This window comes from Canis lupus, chromosome 24 (assembly GCF_003254725.2).
Source record: "Canis lupus dingo isolate Sandy chromosome 24, ASM325472v2, whole genome shotgun sequence".
Taxonomy (NCBI): Eukaryota; Metazoa; Chordata; class Mammalia; order Carnivora; family Canidae; genus Canis; species Canis lupus.
Genome location: NC_064266.1, coordinates 24,474,621 through 24,494,847, shown reverse-complemented (window position 1 = coordinate 24,494,847; position 20,227 = coordinate 24,474,621). Strand labels below are relative to the sequence as shown.

Sequence of the window (20,227 nt, the reverse complement as noted above, 5' to 3'; positions counted from 1 at the left end):
AGATGGGGGTGCCTGGGTGGTGTAGTTGGTTAAGCTCAGGTCATGGTCTCAGGGTTGTGAGATCGAGCCCCATGTCAGGCTCTGAGCTCTGTGGGGAGTCTGTTTAAGACTCTCTCTCCCTCTTCCTCTGCCCCTCCCCTGCTTGCACATGAGTGAGCTCACATTTGTGTGCACAAGCTCTCTTTCTCTCTCTCTCAAAAAAAAAAAAAAAAAAAAAATCAAGCTTAGAGAGGATAGGTGACTTGCCCAAGTACACATCTAGCAAATGGCAGAGCAGGGGTTTAGACTCTGATTGAATTCCAGAGTCTGTGGCCTTAGCCTTGATGCAATACTGCCTAAGGAACCAGAGGCCCCTTCTTTCTCCCCCCAAGGGAAACAGGCCTGGCTTTGGCCAAAGGACTGAGTCCTTGGGTTGCCGGCTTACCTGGCTCGGGGCCCCAGAGGGAAGCAGAGTCTCCCCCGCCACGCAGCTCAGGCCTGCTCTCACAAGCAAACCCCAAGGCCTGCTGCAGGACAGAACAGAGGCTGGCCAGCTGGGCCTGGGCCTGGTGCCCCGGCTGCTGCTCTGCCACCAGAGCTGCCAACTGGTTCTCTGTGCTGCGCAGTCGCAGCTGGACTTGGGCTGCCTTGGCTTCCAGGGCCCGCAAAGAAGCTCGCAGCCGCTGCTCTGTTACTTGAGATGTCTCCAGCTCCTCCAGCAGTTGTGCTTCCTGAGCCAGAAAGTCAGCCTCCTTTTCCTTCACCTCCTGCTTCAGTAATTCCACCTGCCAGGAAGGAAGTGTCATCACTCTAAGCAGGAGTGGACACCTTCTCATCAGACCCTCCCCAGCCTATGCTCACCTTGATCAGGGCCTTGATCAGCTCTCCAGCAGAAAGGAAGGCTCTGGAATGAGTGTTACTCTCAATCTGACCTGTTTGTCCACCAACTGACTCCTGACACATGGGCCTAGGTGATGCAAATGGGCTGTGGCCCTAGTTCCCCTGGTAGCAATGCCAACTCCCTGCTACAATCAGAACTCTGCCTGAAACCCTGACACTCAGCCCAAAGAAGACTAGTCACAATAATGATGGCTACTATTTATAAAATGCCTACTGTGTTCTGACACCACACATTTCTATAGTGGCTAAGAGTTATTCTTGTCTGATGGATGAAGAAACGAATGTCCATGTAACCTAGAAGCAGGATTGCTGGGAGCAAATCCAGCACTGTCTAATGACTGGACCTGGTCTTTCATTGCTCTGGTCTACTTTCTATCTCTGACCGGCTTAGTTTTTCCCTCTGTGTCCAAGGTCTGGGGTTATGAGCAGACTGAATCCTGAAATTTTCTTGCTGCTGTCTCCCAGATCTGTTTAATGACCTGTTCCACTGCTGTGTCTTGCCAAGCTGACCAAGCACACTTAGATGTACCCATGCTTGGACTAGGCCTATGTGAGCTCCACCCCTTTGGGCACCAGGTTCTGTTCTCAACTCTGGGTCAGGTTCTCAAGCCCCCAGCCTGCCCAGTTCTGACTTGCACCTCCTGCCAGGGCTGCTGAGGTCCCAGCACACCTTGTACAATGGAACAAGAGAACCGTCCTCTTATGAGATGATCCTGAACAACAGCCTTCCGCACTCTAGGAGGAGGCCTCCACCAAGGAATGGCGCCCCGGGCAGCATGGGAAGTACCTGGGTGCTGAGCTCCTTCTGCCCTTCCTGGGACTCCTGCATGTCCTGGCGCAGGGAGCTCAGCTCCTGTTGTCGAACAGAGTCAGCTTCTTGTAAAACAAGGAGTCTCTGCTCCTTTTCCATCAGCGACTGAATCAGGCTACAGAGAGGCCAGAGGGTTAAGGTCATTTTCTTAGGGAATGAATAACTCCTTTCACATCTGACTATGCTAAATGCAGCATTAATACTTAAAAGAGTAATCGTGAGAGAACAATTACAGCATAACAATAAAAGCTTGAATCTGTTGAGCACTGAGTGCTCCTAGGTACTTCATGGACCTGATATCACCTTTTAGCTTCAGTTTCTTCTTCTCTGGCAAATTCCAGAAATACCTGTGTAATACCACAAATTCAACATATCCATTTCTTCCCATCCCCTCTGCACCCCCCTCTCCCCAGCCACCCTCTACCCTGCTCCCTAGCTCAGCGAATGGCACCTTTATCCACCTAATGCTCTAATTTGGTGGCCCTGACCACATCAGAGAGTTCTCCCTTCATCCCACTTATGTCCAATCGGTGATGACATATAATGAACTCCAACACCCTCAATGTCCCTTGAGCTCCTTCCCTCCTCCCCTTCCCCACTACCCCTACCCTTGTGCATCCTTAGTATTTCTCCAGCAAACAACAGCATCCACCTCCTAACCCTGTCTAGCTCCCTGTGATTGTTTCAACAAGAGGATCTGTCCCTCTTCAAACTTCTACGTCACTGAGGAGACACGCCGCACTTCACCTGGATGGCCGTATCTCACTCCTGAGGTTTCCTGCCATCACTCTCTTCTGATACATCATAAACGGGACCATGTCAATTTCTCTGCTTAAAACCCTCCTTTGGTTTCCTACTAAACCCAAAATAAATGACACACTCCTGGTCGTGGCCCACAAATCCCAAACGATGCAGACTTGCCCAGGTCATGTACCCTGTCCTCGTTCACCAGGCTCTGGTCATATAGTGCTTCTGGTATCCCCAAAGATCTTCAGTATAGATCTGCCTCCAGGCCGCTGAGATTTCTAACCTACCACAGAACTTTCCCTCACCCCTTTGCATGGCTGTTTTCAGCTTATCTTCAGTGATCGGTTTAAAGGCAACCTCCCCTCCCCTTTAAGGGGAGGAAGGCTTTCCCTAAAACCTTAATCTAAAGTACATCCTCACCTTTACCTCTACTTCAGCATCCTGTTTCTTCCCTTCACACCATGTAAGTAACCAGCAATGACTTATCTGGGTGATTACTTAATCACGTCTTCCCCACAAAACCATATATTCTATTGAGGCAGGAGCCATGCTGTCTTGTTTATCACTAATGTGTCTTCTCAAAGTATACTACCTGAAGTAAAAGCTTTGAAGACAGGGACCATATCCTCTCTACATGGCTACCTGTACAGTCCAGGGCTAGAGACATGAGATGCCAGGTTGCCTGAGCAAAGGCCTGTCCATCTCACAGTGACCATAGTGGCTGGACAGGCAAAAGCTACTCCGTGGACTATCAAGCCTACCTGGCTTTCTCTCTCTCCAGCTCCTTCTGAATTCGGCTATACTCCTGGGCCTCCCTCAGCTTCTCCTGAACCTCCTGCTCCACCAGCCTCCGGGAGTCATCTCTGGAAACCAGCTGAGACTTCAACTCTTCTACCTGGAAAGATAATGGCATGAGGATCAAGGGCACGGGGCCAGCAAGAAGACGCTTCTCACATAGGGCTCCAGGGTCCTTCGAGGCCACAGTCACTGGCCCATTTCCAATGCTCGGGGGGCTTCTGCCAATGCTTACATACTATTCTGACCACCCCTCCCCCAGTACCATTCAGCCTCACCGCTGTCTCCCAGCCTCACATCTGCTGTGTAAAGGCAGGCACAAATCAAAATCTTGGCTGAATAGAATCACCCAAAGGCCAAGTGATAAGTGGTAGGCAAGTGTGTAGTGATTATATTTTTTTATTTTATTTTTATTTTTTTTTAAATTTTTTTTTTTTTAACTTTTATTTATTTATGATAGTCACAGAGAGAGAGAGAGAGGCAGAGACACAGGCAGAGGGAGAAGCAGGCTCCATGCACCGGGAGCCCGACGTGGGATTCGATCCCGGGTCTCCAGGATCGCGCCCTGGGCCAAAGGCAGGCGCCAAACCGCTGCGCCACCCAGGGATCCCGATTATATTTTTTTAAAATAAACAATGAGAACACCAACTGATAAACGATTCTGAAAAGGAAAAGCAATCAGAGTAGGAAAAGCAACATGATATTTTAAAATATCTGATCTCTGGGGGAGGGTGGGAAGAACAACCGCCTGAGAAAATCTAAGTTCTGTGGTTGCCACAGGGAGAGAGGACTATCTCAGGGCTCCAAGGGCACAGGTTCAGTTGTAAGCACCCTTCTGTTTTCCATTCCTTCCCAAGCAGAAGGAGGGGAAGAGCCAGGCTATGCTGGGGAAGGGCTACAGGACCGGGAGAGAGAAGGAGGCACCCGCTTCTGCAGGTCCATCTTCGCCTGCAGCAGGGCCCCGCACTCTTCTTGGACAGCAACAAGGTCATCTCTGTTCTGCTGGGCTGCCTGCTCCAGCTCCCCCCGAGCCTCCCGGAGCTGGGTCTGCAGGATCTGAGTGGTCTCCTGCAAAAGGAGAAGACCACAATGAACAGAAGAAAGCTCCCACTGGGGCCCATGTCTTACAATCTATGTCATATAGATACTGGTTTTTCAATTGGGTTGGCAAAAGCGGAGGCAGGACCCAGCAATCCACGCTCTTTTTACCATGCCACCTCAACCCTTACCTCCTGCTCCCTTTCCTCCCTCACAAAGCGTGCTGGCTCACCCTGGCTTTCTCTGTCAGCACCCCTGAGTTGGTAGCAGTCCCTCACCCGGACCGCTGCTGCAGGCTCCTATTGCGTATCCCTACAACCACTTCATGTCACCACCACTTGTGCACATGCATGTGCACGAGCGCGCGCACACACACACATACCCCTCCACAAAGCAGCTAAAGTATTTTTTAAAGTACCATCCAACAGTTTCCCACTGCCCTTAGAACAAATTCCAAGCTCCTAGCATGGCTGACCAAGAGCTCCTGGGCTCCTGTCTATCTCTCCACTTGCCCCTGACCCTATCATGCTGGAGTCACATGGCTTCCTTTCTGTCCTGGCACTCCTCAAGCCCCTGTCTCTCACTGCCTTTATGATGGCTATTTCCCTTGCTGAAACTATTCTTCAAATAGCTGGCTTTTTTTTTAAAAGGCTTTACCGAGGGGTGCCTGGACAGCTCAGGTCATGATCTCAGGGTCCTGGGATCTAGCAGGGTCCCAGCTGAGCAGGGAGCCTGCTTCTCCCTCTCTCTCTGCACCCCCTGCTCGAGCTCTCTCCCTAAAATACATAAATTCTTAAAAAAATAAATAAATAAAACGGCTTTATTGAGATATAGTTCACATATATAATTCACCCATTTAGGCATATAATGGTTGAACCATATCGATGGTTTTTAGAATATTCAGAGTTGGACAAAGGGCACCACATTTTAGAATACTGTTATCACCCAAGAAAACAAGCCTGTACCCTCCCTATTCCCATCTTCTCTCCCAACTACTCATCTGCTGCCTCTGTAGATTTGCCTATTTGGGACATTTCCTACATATGGAACCATGTGCTATGTGGCCTCTTGTGACTGGCTTCTTACACTCAGCATAATGCTTTCAGGGTCTGTCCCTACTGTTGCCTAGGGCTGGCCTCTTTTCAACCTTCATGCTTCAGCTCAAATGCCACTTTCTCGGTGAGCCCTACCCCTTTTGAACCACCTTTTTCAAAGTGGCTTCTGGTGAATCCCTCTCAATTACTTCACCCTAACCATTTCCCTTACAGCATTTATTAGGACCCACGATTATCTCATTTATCTCTATCTGCTCATTTTCCTCTGCTCTGCCACTAGAACTCGAGCTCTTTGAGGACAGGGACTATGTATGTCATGCCACCTGCTGTGACAGCACCATGCCCAGGACCTGGTACAAAGAAGCACCACAGAACTGGTCCATGCCAAAGGAGCATGTCGATGCCACCTTTCTTCCCCACCCAGATCCACTCTCCATACCTGCTCCTTTAACTTCTGGACCTTCATGTCCTGCCTCAGCCGCTCTAGTTGTTGGCTGGCATCTGCCAGCTCCTTCTGGGTCTGCAGCAGGGTCTCCAGGAGGGACACTCTCTCCTTCTCTGTTTCGAGCTGCATCTGCAGAGGGGCAGGAGGCCAAGGGCTTGCTACATCAGGGGTCACCATGCTCATCTGCTGGGCCAGAAACACATCCCGGCTGCTCTGGGTCTCATCCAGCAAATGGGGTGGGGGCTGAGGGCCAAAGAAGGTCTGGACCTGCTTGTCAGGAACCAGGAAGTACAAAGATTGTCACTGGTTTGCAAGCTGACAGGATGTGGTGAACATCGGCCCTCCCTCAGGAAGTGTGATACACTGTTGGTCCTGCAGCTAACAGCACTGGTCACCCTGCTCACGAGCAGCAAAGTGAACAGGTACTTCTCGTCTGGAAGCCCCCTGCGGCAGCACTCTTGGGAGTGGAAAAGGAAGTAGTCAGAAGGAGGGGGATCACAGCTCCAATCTCCCCAGCTTCCCACCTGGCAGAGGGCACTCTCTGCCTCCGCCCGTTCTTCTTCCCTCTGTGTCCGGATGGCCTCGGCTTCTGCCTGCTGTTCCCTCAGCCTCGTTTCCAGCTCCATTTTCTCCTTCTCTAGGCTCTCCAGGGCCTTATCCAGTTCCTGCTGGTGCCAAGAGCGCTCCTTCTCCTGGTCATGTGAGGGAAGCAGGGTTAGAACCCAGTGGGTGAGGAGAAGAGGCAGGGGGAGGGCTGGAGTGGAGGTCCGCCCTCCCCAGCTGAGCGTCTTTGGTATCTCTCCCTCTGCTGGTTTCCCCCTCGATAAAGTGAGGTTGCTAACTCCTGCCTTATCTATCTTATTAAATTTTAGGAGAATCAAATGAGATTTAAAAAACCCAAGTGATACAATACATGAAAACGTGTTTTCTAAAGTGCAACTGTCCCTAATATAACTTATAAATATCTGTTATTTTAAACCAACCACACCATAGTTGATGGTTATAACCATGAACTGAGGAGACAGATTAGTTCTCTGTTGCCCACTCTCCCCTGTTCAGGGTGGTGGATAAGCCTCCTGAAAAGTCAGGTTGAGCCTTGTTAGGATGTCTCCTGCTATACAAGAGCTTTAGAACAGGGCATCCTGGTCCTTCCAGAGGTCCACCAGTGACCAAAGTCTTACCTGATCCCCTAGACTAACCCAGGATCCTCTCCTAGTTCCCAAGATAGTAGTGAAGGGCTCTCGAACCCAGCTGCCTGGGTTATGGTTTACGTATTTTAAGATTTTATGTATTTATTTGATAGACAGAGAACACAAGTAGGCAGAGAGATAGGAAGAGGGAGAGGGAGAAGCAGACTCCCCAGTGAGCAGGAAGCCTTGATGTGGGGCTTGATCCCAGGACTCAGGGATCATGACTTGAGCCTAGGGTAGATGCTCAACTGTGTGAGACCTCCAGGTGCCTCCGGATTATGGTCACTACTGTTGAGTGACTTTAGTTAATGTCAATCACATTTCTGTGCTTCAGTTTCCTCATCTATAAATACAGGGAGAGCAATTCAGGTTGCTCTGAGGATTGAGATAAGTCAGTAGAGCACCTTAAGTACATGGAAAGCACTCCATATTTAACACCTGTTGACATGATTCATCACGTTAGCAGTTCCTGGAACCTTTCCTTTAAAATGTGTCCAAGCTCAAGTTATACATTCATTTCATGGGAATGCTCCTTGGGTTTCACCCCTTCCCAACATCATCTCGTGCAGTACCCCCCCTCCCCCCCCCCCCCCCCCCCCCCCCCGGCCACACTGGCCTCCTTTCAGGACCTCGGGCACACTACACACCCTCATACCTTAAGGCCTTTGCTCCTGCTCTCCATCTCCCTGGAATGCCCTTGCCTGCCCCCGACACCACTGTTTATCACAGCCTAAATAATGTTTGCTCAGAGAGGCCTTCCCAGACCACACACTCGCAACAGGTCTCCTTGTTGTTCCTCTTGTAACACCCAGTTCTTTGTCTACTTAGATCTTATGTCATCACTTACTTATTTGCATATTAACTTGTTTAATACTTGTCTTCCCTTTGAGGCCTTAAGCTCCATAAGGAGAACCACATCTACTTTGCTTCCACTGTATCCTCAGGTCCCACCACTGTGCCAGCACATAACGAATACTCCACAATGCATGAATGAATCACGTTTCAGCTACTGCACTGTTAAGATGCCTAAGAACAGCAATTTACAATGCCACAATTATAGAACAACTATGAATATCAAATCTTACCCTCTGATTCAAAAAGCCAGCTGTAAAAATATGGGAAAGATGGATTTTAATAGTAGTAAGTGTTAAAAAAAACAAACACAAAACTGACCTATTTGCTCAATTTGAGTTAGAAGTGTGTATGGCTACTGGAAGAGCCAATTCTGTGATGTCCAGGAAGTAATAGTCTAGGGTTGCCAGCTAGGCTGTGGATCAGAATATTCTGCACACTGGGTCATGAGTAATGGGTAACATGTCTAGAGGAGAGCAACCGTGTTGGTAAGGGATTTCAAGCAAACCTAACACTGATTTGTTTCACATGAATAGATTTTGGCTCAACATAAGGAATAATTTTCCAATAACTAGATCTATAAAAATAAATGAGCAGCCACTGGCAGAATACAACTGAAGCTAAGCAACCATTGACCACAACACGAATGGTTAAAAGATGCTTAATCCCTGCTCTACTGTTTATTAGCAATGTGACCCTGAGTGACTTCTTGAAGTTTCAATTTCCTTACCAGTCATAGGTAGGCTATTTGAAATAATATAAGTAGCATTTAGCATGGCACTTGGCATGGGCAAGTGGTTAATAAGTGCCCACTATCACTAGAATTAAAGTGGGTCCAGGCACCAGGTGGAAGAATGTGAAGACTATAGCCTCTAAAAGTTTTTCCAACTGCTAGGATTCCAGGAGAAGCAAGTCACAGTTAAAATTAACAGATTCCTGGGGTGGCCTGGCTGGCTCAGTCAATATAGCGTTTGACTCTTGACTTCAGGGTCGTGAGTTCAAGCTCGACATTGGGCATAGAGCTTACTTAAAAAACAATAAATAAATAAAACAAATAGACTCTCAAAAGTCAAGAGAGTAGTCAACCTTTTTTAATTAGTAGGGAGATCATAAGTCAGACAATCAGAATTCAGGGGGATTATCTGAATGAGGAAAAGAAAAGATGGAAGAGGCCCTCCCGTGACTCAGGTATGGCCATGAGATAGTCAATCCTTTCAGAGAAGCCTAGGTTTTGTCAAGTGGTAACTCATCATTCAGAAATTTTATTGCATCTTTCACTTGTAGGGTTTTCCTTAGGGGGTACACCTGATTCTTGCTGGGCAAAGTGCCTTCTGGACACAATTCGACAAATAATTCAGTTACCTACTTTAGGCACATAATTCCCAAAACCAGCAAACGTCTGTCATCTTGCCAGCAAGTCTGCCTTGTAATAAGAGTCAAATCACAAATACACACAAAGCACAAGTCAACTTCCATTTCCAGAAACCTGACAAATACGATCTCTAACCCCCTCCACCCATGAAATGGCAAAACATCTTGGATAAAATATTAAATCTATGGGTTTTTTTTTCCTAGATTTTATTTATTTATTCATGAGAGACACAGAGAGGGAGAGAGGCAGAGGGAGAAGCAGGCTCCATGCAGGGAGCCCAATGTGGGACTCAATCCCAAGATCATGGGATCACAACCCCAGCCAAAGGCAGATGCTCAACCGCTGAGCCACCCAGGCATCCCTTAAATCTAATGTTTTAATGTGTAAGTGAGCCAGCCGTAATTTCATAGGAGTCAAAAATCAAAGCAAGACTTGGGATCCAAAGAGGTAAATGAGCACAGAACTGGCTTTCCACTGGAGGCATTTGCTATACCTAATAACCTTGAAATTCATTTTAATGTTATGCGGAGAAAAGAAAACAGAAGACAAGGGTAGGGAGTCAATAGAAGATTCCCATATAAAGCTGGACCTCCAAAGTGCTAACCGGGAGTCAACAAAATATGGCATGTGGGCCAAATCTGTCCATCCTCCTGCTGCTATATGGCCTGTGACCTAATAATGGTTTTTACATTTTTATTATTTATTTATTTATTTATTTATAAAGATTTTATTTATTTATTCATGAGAGACACACAGAGAGAGAGGCAGAGATATAGGCAGAGGGAGAAGCAGGCCCTATGCAGGGAACCTGATGCAGGCCTCGATCCCAGGACCCCAGGATCATGCCCTGGGCCGAAGGCAGGTGCTAAACCACTGAGCTACCCAGGCATCCTGGTTTTTACATTTTTAATGGTTGAAAAGAAATTAAAAAAAAAATTTGTAACATGTGAAAATTAGATGAAGTTCAAATTTCAGTGCTACACTTATGAACACAGAATGTTCATTTGTTTACATATTATCTATGGCCGCTTTTGTACTACAACAACAGAGGTGAGTAATTATGACAGAAACCATAAGGTCCACAAAGCTTAGTATGTGGTGGCCCTTTACCAAAAGCCCTGGGCTAGAGTGCCCTCAATAGAAAGATAAACCTGGGGCGGGGGGAGAAAAGAGGAGAGAAATGGGGAAGAAAAAAGGAGAGAAAGGAAGAGAGAAAACAAAACAAAAAAATCCCACAGAAGGAAACAGCAAGAATATCTAGCCAAGAAGGGGTCCAAGGCATTCCTCTGCTCCCTTTACAGCCTGGGGCCAGTTTAACAACCCTATGTCCCAGAACCCATGCTTAATTCTCTGTACATACCAAAACAACACTAACAGCTAACACAAATAGAGTTTACTATATGTCCGGAATTGTTCTCGGTGTTCTCCATATATTACTCACTTAACAGCTAGAAACTGGATTTTGCACCTTGGTGGCCAGGTTAGTTCTGTTCAGATTTCACCTTTATAAGCAGCAATATTTGGCCCAAGAGCCAGCAGGTGGAAAACTCACTGAAGGGAGGCCATGTGTGCCTCTCCTGTCCCCAGCCACATCCATGACGTACCCATTTCTCTTGGAGCCGGTTCACCTCCTCCTCGTGGGCTGACTTCTGCTGCTGCAGGGCAGTCTGCCCCTCTTGCTCGGCCTGGGCCAGCCGTCTGGCTGCTGTCTCCCGCTCTTGTTCTGCCCGGTTCCGCTCACTGTCCAGTTCCAGCTTCAGGCACCTCACTTCCCCTAAGGTGCCAGTGACAGGTGATCTCTCACCAAGCATCTGCCCTCTTTCTTTCACCCCTCTCCCCAGACCTCATGAGCAACTTCCATCACGGAGGCCCTGGGCCTGGCTGGAGAAGGACGTCTGATAACTTCCCACTGCCTTCCTAGTTTTCAAAATCTCCAAGGAATGAAGTGACCCCCACCCCAGTTGGGGGTCTCACCTTGAAATGCTTCCTTGGCTCGAATGACAGTTTGAATCTGGACCATCCCCAAAGAATGAAGTGCCCCCCACCCCAGTTGGGGTCTCACCTTGAATTACTTCCTTGGCTCGAATGACAGTTTGAATCTGGACCTCTAGCTGTCCCTTCGTGACCTCTACCAGAGAATTTTGTTGTTGGGCCTCAAACAGAGTGCTCTCCAGTTGCTCCTTGGCTGAGCTGTCAGGTTCAGGAATCAGGAAGAGTTCTTATCCATCAAGTCCCTTAACCTTCCTTAAGAGGACTTGGGTTTGACATACTGACTACCCGGAGAAATTAGGGGGCAATTATAAATTCCTAATTCATTTGGGACCCATATACTTTGGGCAGGGAACTTAGTTTGGCTACCCCTTGCTTTGCAAAGCTCTCTCTGCCCTTGGCTGAACTGGGTCTGAGCCCTACCTGAGGCCCAGTAGTTGTTCAGCGAGGTCCTGCCGGTCTCGCTCCACGGCCTGCAGCCGCACCTCTAGGGCTGCTCTCTCCCGTACTAGGGCCTCCTTCTCCTGGACTTCTCGAGCAAGCACTTCTTCCTGTCGCTTTGTCTCCTGACGCAGCTGATCCAGCTGAGCTAAGGCTGCCTCCTGCTGATGACGTGCCTGAGAGGAAGAAATCTATAACAGACAGAGGCTGCTATCGCCAGGTTGGGGCCACAGGCCCTTCAGAGATTCTGGGCCCAGCTCTGTGAGTCCTGAGCGTTGCCCACTCATACAAATACTACTTCCTGCATCAACCCATAGAACTCCCAACCCAGGAAGGATGGCTCTCCTTTGTGCAAGACCCTGTGTTAGGGCTGCAAGAAACTATCTCTAAGGAGCTTTTAGTTTTAAGCAGTAAGATAGACATAACATCAGGAAGAAAGCGATCAGCCTCTGAGAAAGGGACTCTGGGAAGGAAGATTATGTATCATTTTTAGGGCAGTGGGAAGTTTGGTAGAGGAGAAAGAGGCCCGTTGAGCTGAGTCTTTGGTTCAGAAAAATTTACTAAGTCGCTCTATGTGTTAAACATTGTACTAACAGATAAAGGAATAGGGGGCCCAGGGGGCGCACAGTTGGTTAAGCATCTGACTCTTGGTTTCGCCTCAGGTCCTGATCTCAGGGTTGTAAGATCAAGCCTTACGTTGGCTCCATATTCAGCGTGGAGTCTGTTTAAGTGTCTCTCTCCCTCTCCCTATCCCCCTTCTCAACGCGCTTGTGTGTTCTCTCTCTCTCTCAAATAAATACATAAATCTAAAAAAAAAGAAAGAAAGAAAGAAAGAAAGAAAGAAAGAAAGAAAGAAAGAAAGAAAGAATAAAAACAAGTAAGACACAGCCCTGCCTTCAAGACCTTTTGGTCTAGTGGTGGAGACTATAAATGGATAATCACAATACAGTGTGAGTTGTGTGTGGTGTGGCAGTTGGAATATGCAGGAGGTGCTGTCAGAGCAACCAGAAGAGGCATCTAATTCAAAGTGGAGGGTGTGAAGTAGTAGGGAACCTGAAGGATTCTTACAGAAATTCTCTTGAAAAACTGGAAGATGTACCCCAAACTAGTAACACTGGTCATTTTTAGGAAGTTAAGACCTCTTCACCTTCTGAATCATTTCTGTAGAATTTTCATTTTTTATGATGAATACACATGATACCTTAATGTGATGGTATTAGTTTTATCTTCTTACCTCGCTAAGTTTCTCTTGAATTTCTTCCTTCTCATCTTGGATGGCCCTGAGATCTGCCTGCAGGTCAGCCCCCCTCTCCTCTGCCTTCTGCAGCTGTGCCTCCAGGTGAGTGTTCTTTTCCTGTAGGGCTTCCCTGCTCCTCTCGGCCTCTGCCAGGCCCAACTGCAAAGCGTTTCTTGCCTGCTCTGTTGCTTCCATTCTGTGGCACACAGATTGGTTCTCTTGTTCTAACTACTGGACAAAATGGGAAAGGCATCAAAGGCAAATGGTTACAGTTTTTAGATCAAGTGCTAAGACAGAAATCCCAGTGAGATGTGAATCTATTCTCCAATGAGGAACACAGGAGGGCTTTTATGAGAGGGGGCTACACATTCATTTGCTCTGGTGCTGTATTTCAGGTACTAGATGGGTTGATGCTGGGGATGGCAATTAAAAAGGCAAAACTCTACTCTCATAGAATTCAGAATAAAGGAAATCCAGGACATTTCTAGGGCTTAAGGTAATGGGTGGTGAAGAAACATGTTAAATTTGCAACCTATAGAGAAGATTCTTTGAGATGTAGGCTCTTTGGCAGATTCTTTTCTGGTGATTACTGCTATCCCATGCAATGGAATTAAACACCTAGTCTTCCTTCCAGAGGACATGGGTCTCCTTCCTGGCCCTGGTGATTTTACCCTACAGCCCAAAGGTGGTTCTGCTATAGGAGTGAAAGGGGACTATTTTCAATGGCTAAACCCAGGCCTTATAGTCTTAGCTGTCCTCTGCACCACCAATGTTCCTTTGGCTCATTTCAGGACAGGAGCTGATCCGTCTTGCACTGATCCATTACAAACTCTCCCCTGTCAAGGGCATCAGCTTTATCAGTCACTGGCTTGCCTTCTATCAGGGCCCAGAACTACCCTGTGGGTCAGAGAAATCTTTGCTCACCTGGAGAAGCTGCTGGTTCAGTCCAACCTTATCCAAGGCCAAAGCCTCATTTAAGGCGCTGAGCTTGATGGTTGCAGCCCGAAGATCAGCAACCTCGGCCTTCAGGCTGTTTTCAGAACTTGACAGCTCTGCAACTGACTGTTCTGCCTAAAAACAAAGAGAGTTAAAGGGCTTCCTTGTACCAGCTTTCCTGCCACAGTGAGAAGCTCACATCCCTGCCACCTGCTGCTGTCCTGGTACAGAGATCAGGTAACGCTCCGTTCCTTCCCTTATATTCTAAACAAGTTTTCCCTTCATTCATTCATTCAATCAATCATTCAAACATCAAGAAGAAAGGAGCTCGCAGTATAGAGGGCCAGACAGACACCGAGATGTACAAACAACCATAATTACGATAGCTTCATAAACAATGTAGGCACAAAGTGCTCTGGAAACTCATTCAGTTTTGGGGAGTCAGAAGTGCTTGGGAGAAGAACTGGTAATGAAGGTAGGTATTGAGAGGTGAAGAATAGTACGTGGTTAGAGGGAGAGGAAAGAAGCAATCTAGGCAAAGGGAAGAGTACACGAAAAGCAGTGGAGTCATGAAAAAGCAGGTGAAGATGAGGCTATAATTAGTGCTGTGTGGCAGGAGTCAAGGTGGATAGGGAGTTAGGACAGGATATGGAGACAGGAGGAGCTAGAAATAGTTTGGGGCACATGCAGAGGGGCTTTGAATGTGTCACCAAGCAGTTGCAAAGTAACTGAATGGGTTACAGGAGGGAGACCAACGTAACTGGATTTATACCTTTGAAAACCATTCTAAGGTCAACATAGAGAATACATTGGAAGGGACAGAACCCAAAAGCAGAGGCTAGTAAGGGACGCAGGGAATATGGAAGGTCATGGCTTAAAGGATGAAGAACGAGGCAGGCTGCATGTCCTTTGCCTACAAACACAACTTTCTAAGCCATACACCCCACTTAGCAAACAAGGAATGGAGGCCCACGCACCCTGGCCAGCGCCGCAGTCACTTCTGTTTGCTCTTGCCTCAGCAGCTCCCCTTCCAGGTGACAAGACTCCAGGGCTTCCCGAAGAATGATCAATTCACTGAGTGATTCTGACTGTTTGGCTTCCAGACTTGCTAGTGTCTCCTGACTAAGATGGAAAGGAGAGGAGGCTGGGGTCAATCTCAGGGAGTGGCCACACCCCAAAAGGTAATAGGAGTCAAATTACCTTTGCTATGCAAAAGAAGGAAGAAGGTCTCTAAATTGTTAAGACCTCCATGACATGTAAAGCGAAAAAAGCAAAATATTTGGGAGAAATAAGAATATGCATAGGGGTGCCTGGCCAGCTCAGGCAGTAGAGCATGCAACTCTTAATCTCAGGGTCATGAGTTCAAACCCAATGTTGGGTGTGGAGCGTACTTAAAAAAATAAAATAAAACTTAGTTAAAAAAAGATTACATGTATATATTTGCATAAAGCAGCTGGAAAGATAAACAAGAAAGCAATTTAAGTGGTTGGCTACAGAAGGAAGGGAAATAAGGTGGATGAAGCAGAGAGGAGGATCTCTGTTTGTCTATTTTTTTTTTTAAGAGAAAAAGGGAGAAGAAGGGCAGAGGGGGAGGAAGAGAGAGTCTTAAGCAGGCTCCACGCCCAGCAAGGAGCTTAACACAGGGGTCGATCTCACGACCTTGAGATCATGACCTGAGCCAAAATCAAGAATCAGGAGCTTTAACCAAATGAGCCACCCAGGTGCCCCTGTGTTTGTCTTTTTAAATAGTTTTGACTTTCAGATCATAATAAATATTGATAAATGTATTACTGAATCACACTAATTAAATTTAAAAACATAACTATCGGGATGCCTGGGTGGCTCAGTGGTTGAACGCCTGCCTTTGGTCCAGGGTGTGATCCTGGAGTCCTGGGATCGAGTCCCACTTCGGGCTCCCTGCATGGAGCCTGCTTCTCCCTCTGTCTAAGTCTCTGTCTCTCTCTCTGCCTCTCTGTGCCTCTCATGAATAAATAAATAAAATCTTTACAAAAAAAAAAAAACACAACGTTACAATCTTTGTGGATTGTTTATTCTTCTAAAGGTATAGGAGAGACCATTCTTTCATTCTTTGTAGGAGTCATGATTCTTATAGCAGTCCTTCAAGATTCTATTATTTGTGCCTACTGGCTGCAAGGAACTAGAGCACAGGAGAGGAGGGGGATATATGGAGGTGAAGAATACAGTCCCTGATACCAGTTACTGAAGACCCACCATCTGCCAGGCTCTGTGCACAAAATGGTGCTCTATTCTTCCCAGTGATCCTTCAAGGTAAATACTATCATCCCTATTTTACAAATAAAGTAATCTGCTCAAATGGTGGAGCCATAATTTTAACCAAACTTTTGCCAGCTTGAAAGTCCTTGCTTTTTTTATGATATTACATAGAAGAATTTACAAATTTGCTACGTCTCTTGATTCTAGAATTCCCTTTCTTAGCCAGTTCATTTCCCATTATTACCTGGGGTAAATCCTACCCTTCAGCCAGCCTGGCCTACTCCGAACATGCCATGAACCTGCATCCTTTTCTTTGCTAATCTGTCCCTTTTGCCCCTCTCCCACTCTCTACCAATCAAAATATGTCAAGGCCCAGCTCAAAGGCCTCTCCTCTGTGAGGCTTTCAATTATTAACTGTCACTCCCAGGCTTCCAAAGGACCCAGCCTGAAGCTCTGTTTCATTCATACTTCATTTGGCCTCATGCCACAGTTCATTGTTTACTTGAACATTAGACTGCAAACTGCTGGCGATCAGGGCCTGTGTCTTATTTGTTTCTGTGCCCCTGCAGTGTCTCAGCCCCTAGGGGTACCCAGAAAAGCCTGGGTGAACTTTCTGTATTTATCCTTCTGCAAAAGAAGGAGCAGTAAGCTAATGTGAACCCACCACAGGCCAAGCTTCAATTTTGACTCTACTTTCTAAGAGATGGGAGTGGATGAAAGAGGGTGTAGAAATGATGGGAAAATCAAGCCCCAGGCAGGAGGGGACCAGTCACACTTACAGGCGCTCCCTTTCACGGACAGCCAGGTGCAGCTCCTCCTGCTGCTCCTCCTTCTCACCCTGAACAGAATCCCCCTGCAACTGAAGCTCCATGTTTGTCCTTCGCAGCCGCCATGCCTCCTGCTCCAGCACCTCCAACTGCTGCTGCAGCTCCTCCCTGGTCTTCTGCAGGAGCTCTCGCTCCCTGAAACGAGACGAGAGATGAGCAAAAACCTTGGAACCTCAAATCCTTCCTGGTAGCAGATATAGGATCAAAGGAAAGAGATGTCCGTTTCTTTTTAAAGATCTCATCTCCCCTTTTGAGCGGGAACCTGTTTGTTTGTTTTATCATCACAAAGATCCAAAACTGAGTAAGCAGGAATAAGCAGAACACAAGACGGCCCTGAACAGCCCTGGGTGGCAGGGAGGGCAGGGTTAGGCAACCAGAAATGTCCAGGAGTGAGTAAATGGCTGGATGAGGACTGAGCCGGGAGGGATGAACAGCCCCCTGCTCACTTGCTGAGAGACTCCACCTCTCCCTGTAGGTCCGAGGTCTGCCCTGCCAGAGTGTCGCGTTCCCCGGTGAGCTTCTGCAGACGCTGTCTTAAGGCCTCACCCTCCTCCTCCCACTGATTATGCTGCTGCCGCAAAGAGCTCATAGCTTCCTGACAGGCCGAAAGCTGCTGCCTTAGGTCCTGGGGAGGGAGGGTGACAAAAGGGAGATGGTGAGCAAGAGGGCAGAGCAAAGGCAGGGTGGCAGAAGCCTGAGAGTGAGGTTAGGCCAGGGGCCGAGGCCTGGTACAAGGGTAAGCTGAGAATAGAGATGCGGCCAGTCGAGGAGACAGAGGATCAGAGATTACTGGGCTTCTGTGGTTCCTAGAGTCTCAGAGTCCATCATCTTTAGACGTGCATTGGGGGGCCGTCACGGAAATGGCTAAGTCTGGCTGGGACCCTTAGAGTCAGGCAACGCTTACTCACGGTCTCCCAGGGCTCCAGTTGCCTATCTTTGCATAGTGCTATATGAAGATAGCATGCAAAGTGAGGTGTACTATTGGGCACAGAGAATGTACCCATTAGCCACAAGTATGACTTGGCAGACACCGAGAGATTCTAATGGGCACCTTGGGAGTACTGACCAAACACCTCATGACTGGTTGACATAGTGGAAGGGACAGTCCAGGCAAGGAGGTTACCTGGGGCACACATCAGTTCAGACACCCACACCCGTGTCTGAGGAGGAATGGTGGTTTCTCACCTGCACAGCCTGGCGTCTTTGAGTCACCACTGAACGCACCAGAGTAAGGGCCTTGTCTGGGTCCTGGGAATCAAACTGGGATGAGAGGCCACTAGGGTCCAATTCTAAGGAGCTGTCTCGACAGCCTTGGGTCATACTGTCCCCTTCTTCCACCATGACCTGAAACCCAACACAGCAGAGTCACCACCCTATTGACGAAGGCCTAGAATCCACATAGAAGACTGACACTACATCCTGGACAAACCTGACGTCTTCTTTCTCAGGTCCTCTCCCTTGCACATAAGAGGAGGGTATCTAAGAGCAAAAAGGATTGGTTCCTGGGGCACCAGGGTGGCTCAATGGTTGAGTGTCTGCCTTCGGCTCAGATCATGATCCTAGAGTCCTGGGATGGAGTCCTGCATCAGTCTCCCCATGGGGGAGCCTGCTTCTCCCCCTGCCTATGTCTCTGCCTCTCTCTGTGTGTCTCTCATGAGTAAATAAAATCTTAAAAAAAAAAAAAAAAGTATTGGTTCCTCCAACTCCTCACCTTCTGTCACCCAAACCTAGGACTAGCAACAAGGCTAGAGCATTCTGAGGTAATAATAAACGAAGAAATGAAGAAAGAAGAAGATATTGATGTAACAAAGACCAGAGCCCCTGTCCTGAGAAGTACAGCTGGCGATAAGAAGGAGGGCCTGCCTGTTCCAGCAGGCAGTGCTAGCATGTGAATGCTTAGCTACCCCTTAAGGTACCAGTCTTCAGATACACTCAGAGAACTCATTCCTCAAAGACCCTAAGCCCAAACATCTCAGAGAGTGGAAATCTAGGCATGACTAAGAAACACGGAGGCCTAGGGAGGAGTGAGCCATAACCCGGTTCCCACAAACAGAAGGCTTACCAGTACCTGGGTTATATCCCTGATCACCTGCTGTAAAGACAGCTTCTCCTCTTGGGCATTCTTACTGAGAGATGCCTCATGTTCCATTAATTCTGCATGATTTGTCTCCTGAACAGGGAACAAGACAGAGCTGTGAGCAAAACTCTCAGAAGTATCTACCATTTAAGCCCCCAAATCAACCAGAACCTCATTCTGGCTCTGTGGTCAACCCTACTTTTTTCCTTGACCACATATGACTGCTACTGTTGTCCCAGGACTCTGAGAACAGTGTGATGTGGTGATTAAGAGTTCAGAATAAGTGAATCAGAGCTCTAAATTAGACTGCCTCAATTAGAGTTCTCACTCAATCACTTCCTAGTTTGGTAGCCATAGGCAACTGTTTCTTTGAGCTTCTTTTCTCTTTAAAATAGGAATAAGGGGATCCCTGGGTGGCGCAGCGGTTTGGCGCCTGCCTTTGGCCCAGGGTGCGATCCTGGAGACCCGGGATCGAATCCCACGTCGGGCTCCCGGTGCATGGAGCCTGCTTCTCCCTCTGCCTGTGTCTCTGCCTCTCTCTCTCTCTCTGTGACTATCATGAATAAATAAATAAAATATTTAAAAAAAAAAAAAAAAAAAAAAAAAAAAAAATAAAATAGGAATAATTGGGATCCCTGGGTGGCGCAGCGGTTTAGTGCCTGTCTTTGGCCCAGGGCACGATCCTGGAGACCCGGGATCGAGTCCCACGTTGGGCTCCCCGTGCATGGAGCCTGCTTCTCCCTCTGCCTGTGTCTCTGCCTCTCTCTCTCTCTCTATCATAAATTTAAAAACAAAACAAAACAAAAAAAAAAAACACTGTTTAAAAAAATAAATAAATAAAATAAAATAGGAATAATTAACAGCAACTACTTCACAGGTTTGTGTTGAGGCTTAAGTGAAAAGGATGCATGTAAATCACTCAACATAGTGCCTGGCACAAAGAAAATGCTCAATACATGTCAGCTATCACAAAAGAAAGAATGGGAGCTGTCTCTGAACAGCAAATTAATGCTTGAGACCTAAGGCTAGTCCAGAGAAACCCCTAGCCCCAGAGCTAGCAATGAATCTGAAGAAGACTCAAGATTTCCTCAGTTCCTTCTGATCCTATTGTTAGTGAAGGCCTGAAGACACAGACCTGCAACTATGTTTTCTTGGGCCTCTACAAAACTTGAGCCAACATTTATAAATTAATTGAGAGATTCTGAGAGGTTTTATGAATTGAGAAATTCTGACCTTCTGGCTTTTCTCAAAAAGTTAACAGATGGGCCATATCAGGCCCCATTGCTACATGGCAGTAATAT

At 47.4% G+C, this 20,227-nt stretch overlaps 1 protein-coding gene across 13 annotated transcripts in view; it reads right to left on the bottom strand.

The window, feature by feature from the left end:
• CEP250 (centrosomal protein 250) overlaps positions 1–20,227 on the bottom strand; it is a 50,691-nt gene that overhangs the window by 12,733 nt on the left and 17,731 nt on the right. For 8 of the 13 annotated variants that reach the window (XM_025469842.3, XM_025469841.3, XM_025469840.3 and 5 more), the window contains 16 exons: positions 18,912–19,019; positions 18,035–18,193; positions 17,296–17,474; positions 16,802–16,984; positions 14,765–14,909; positions 13,776–13,922; positions 12,849–13,079; positions 11,597–11,805; positions 11,247–11,374; positions 10,789–10,958; positions 6,295–6,462; positions 5,765–5,899; positions 4,157–4,300; positions 3,199–3,332; positions 1,667–1,805; positions 425–764 (listed from right to left, as the gene is read on the bottom strand). In XM_025469842.3, coding sequence (XP_025325627.1) covers positions 425–764; positions 1,667–1,805; positions 3,199–3,332; positions 4,157–4,300; positions 5,765–5,899; positions 6,295–6,462; positions 10,789–10,958; positions 11,247–11,374; positions 11,597–11,805; positions 12,849–13,079; positions 13,776–13,922; positions 14,765–14,909; positions 16,802–16,984; positions 17,296–17,474; positions 18,035–18,193; positions 18,912–19,019 — 2,719 coding nt within the window. The remainder of the gene's footprint in view (positions 1–424; positions 765–1,666; positions 1,806–3,198; positions 3,333–4,156; positions 4,301–5,764; positions 5,900–6,294; positions 6,463–10,788; positions 10,959–11,246; positions 11,375–11,596; positions 11,806–12,848; positions 13,080–13,775; positions 13,923–14,764; positions 14,910–16,801; positions 16,985–17,295; positions 17,475–18,034; positions 18,194–18,911; positions 19,020–20,227) is intronic. The other 5 variants (XM_025469843.3, XM_049100237.1, XM_049100231.1 and 2 more) reach the window with 4 other exon arrangements.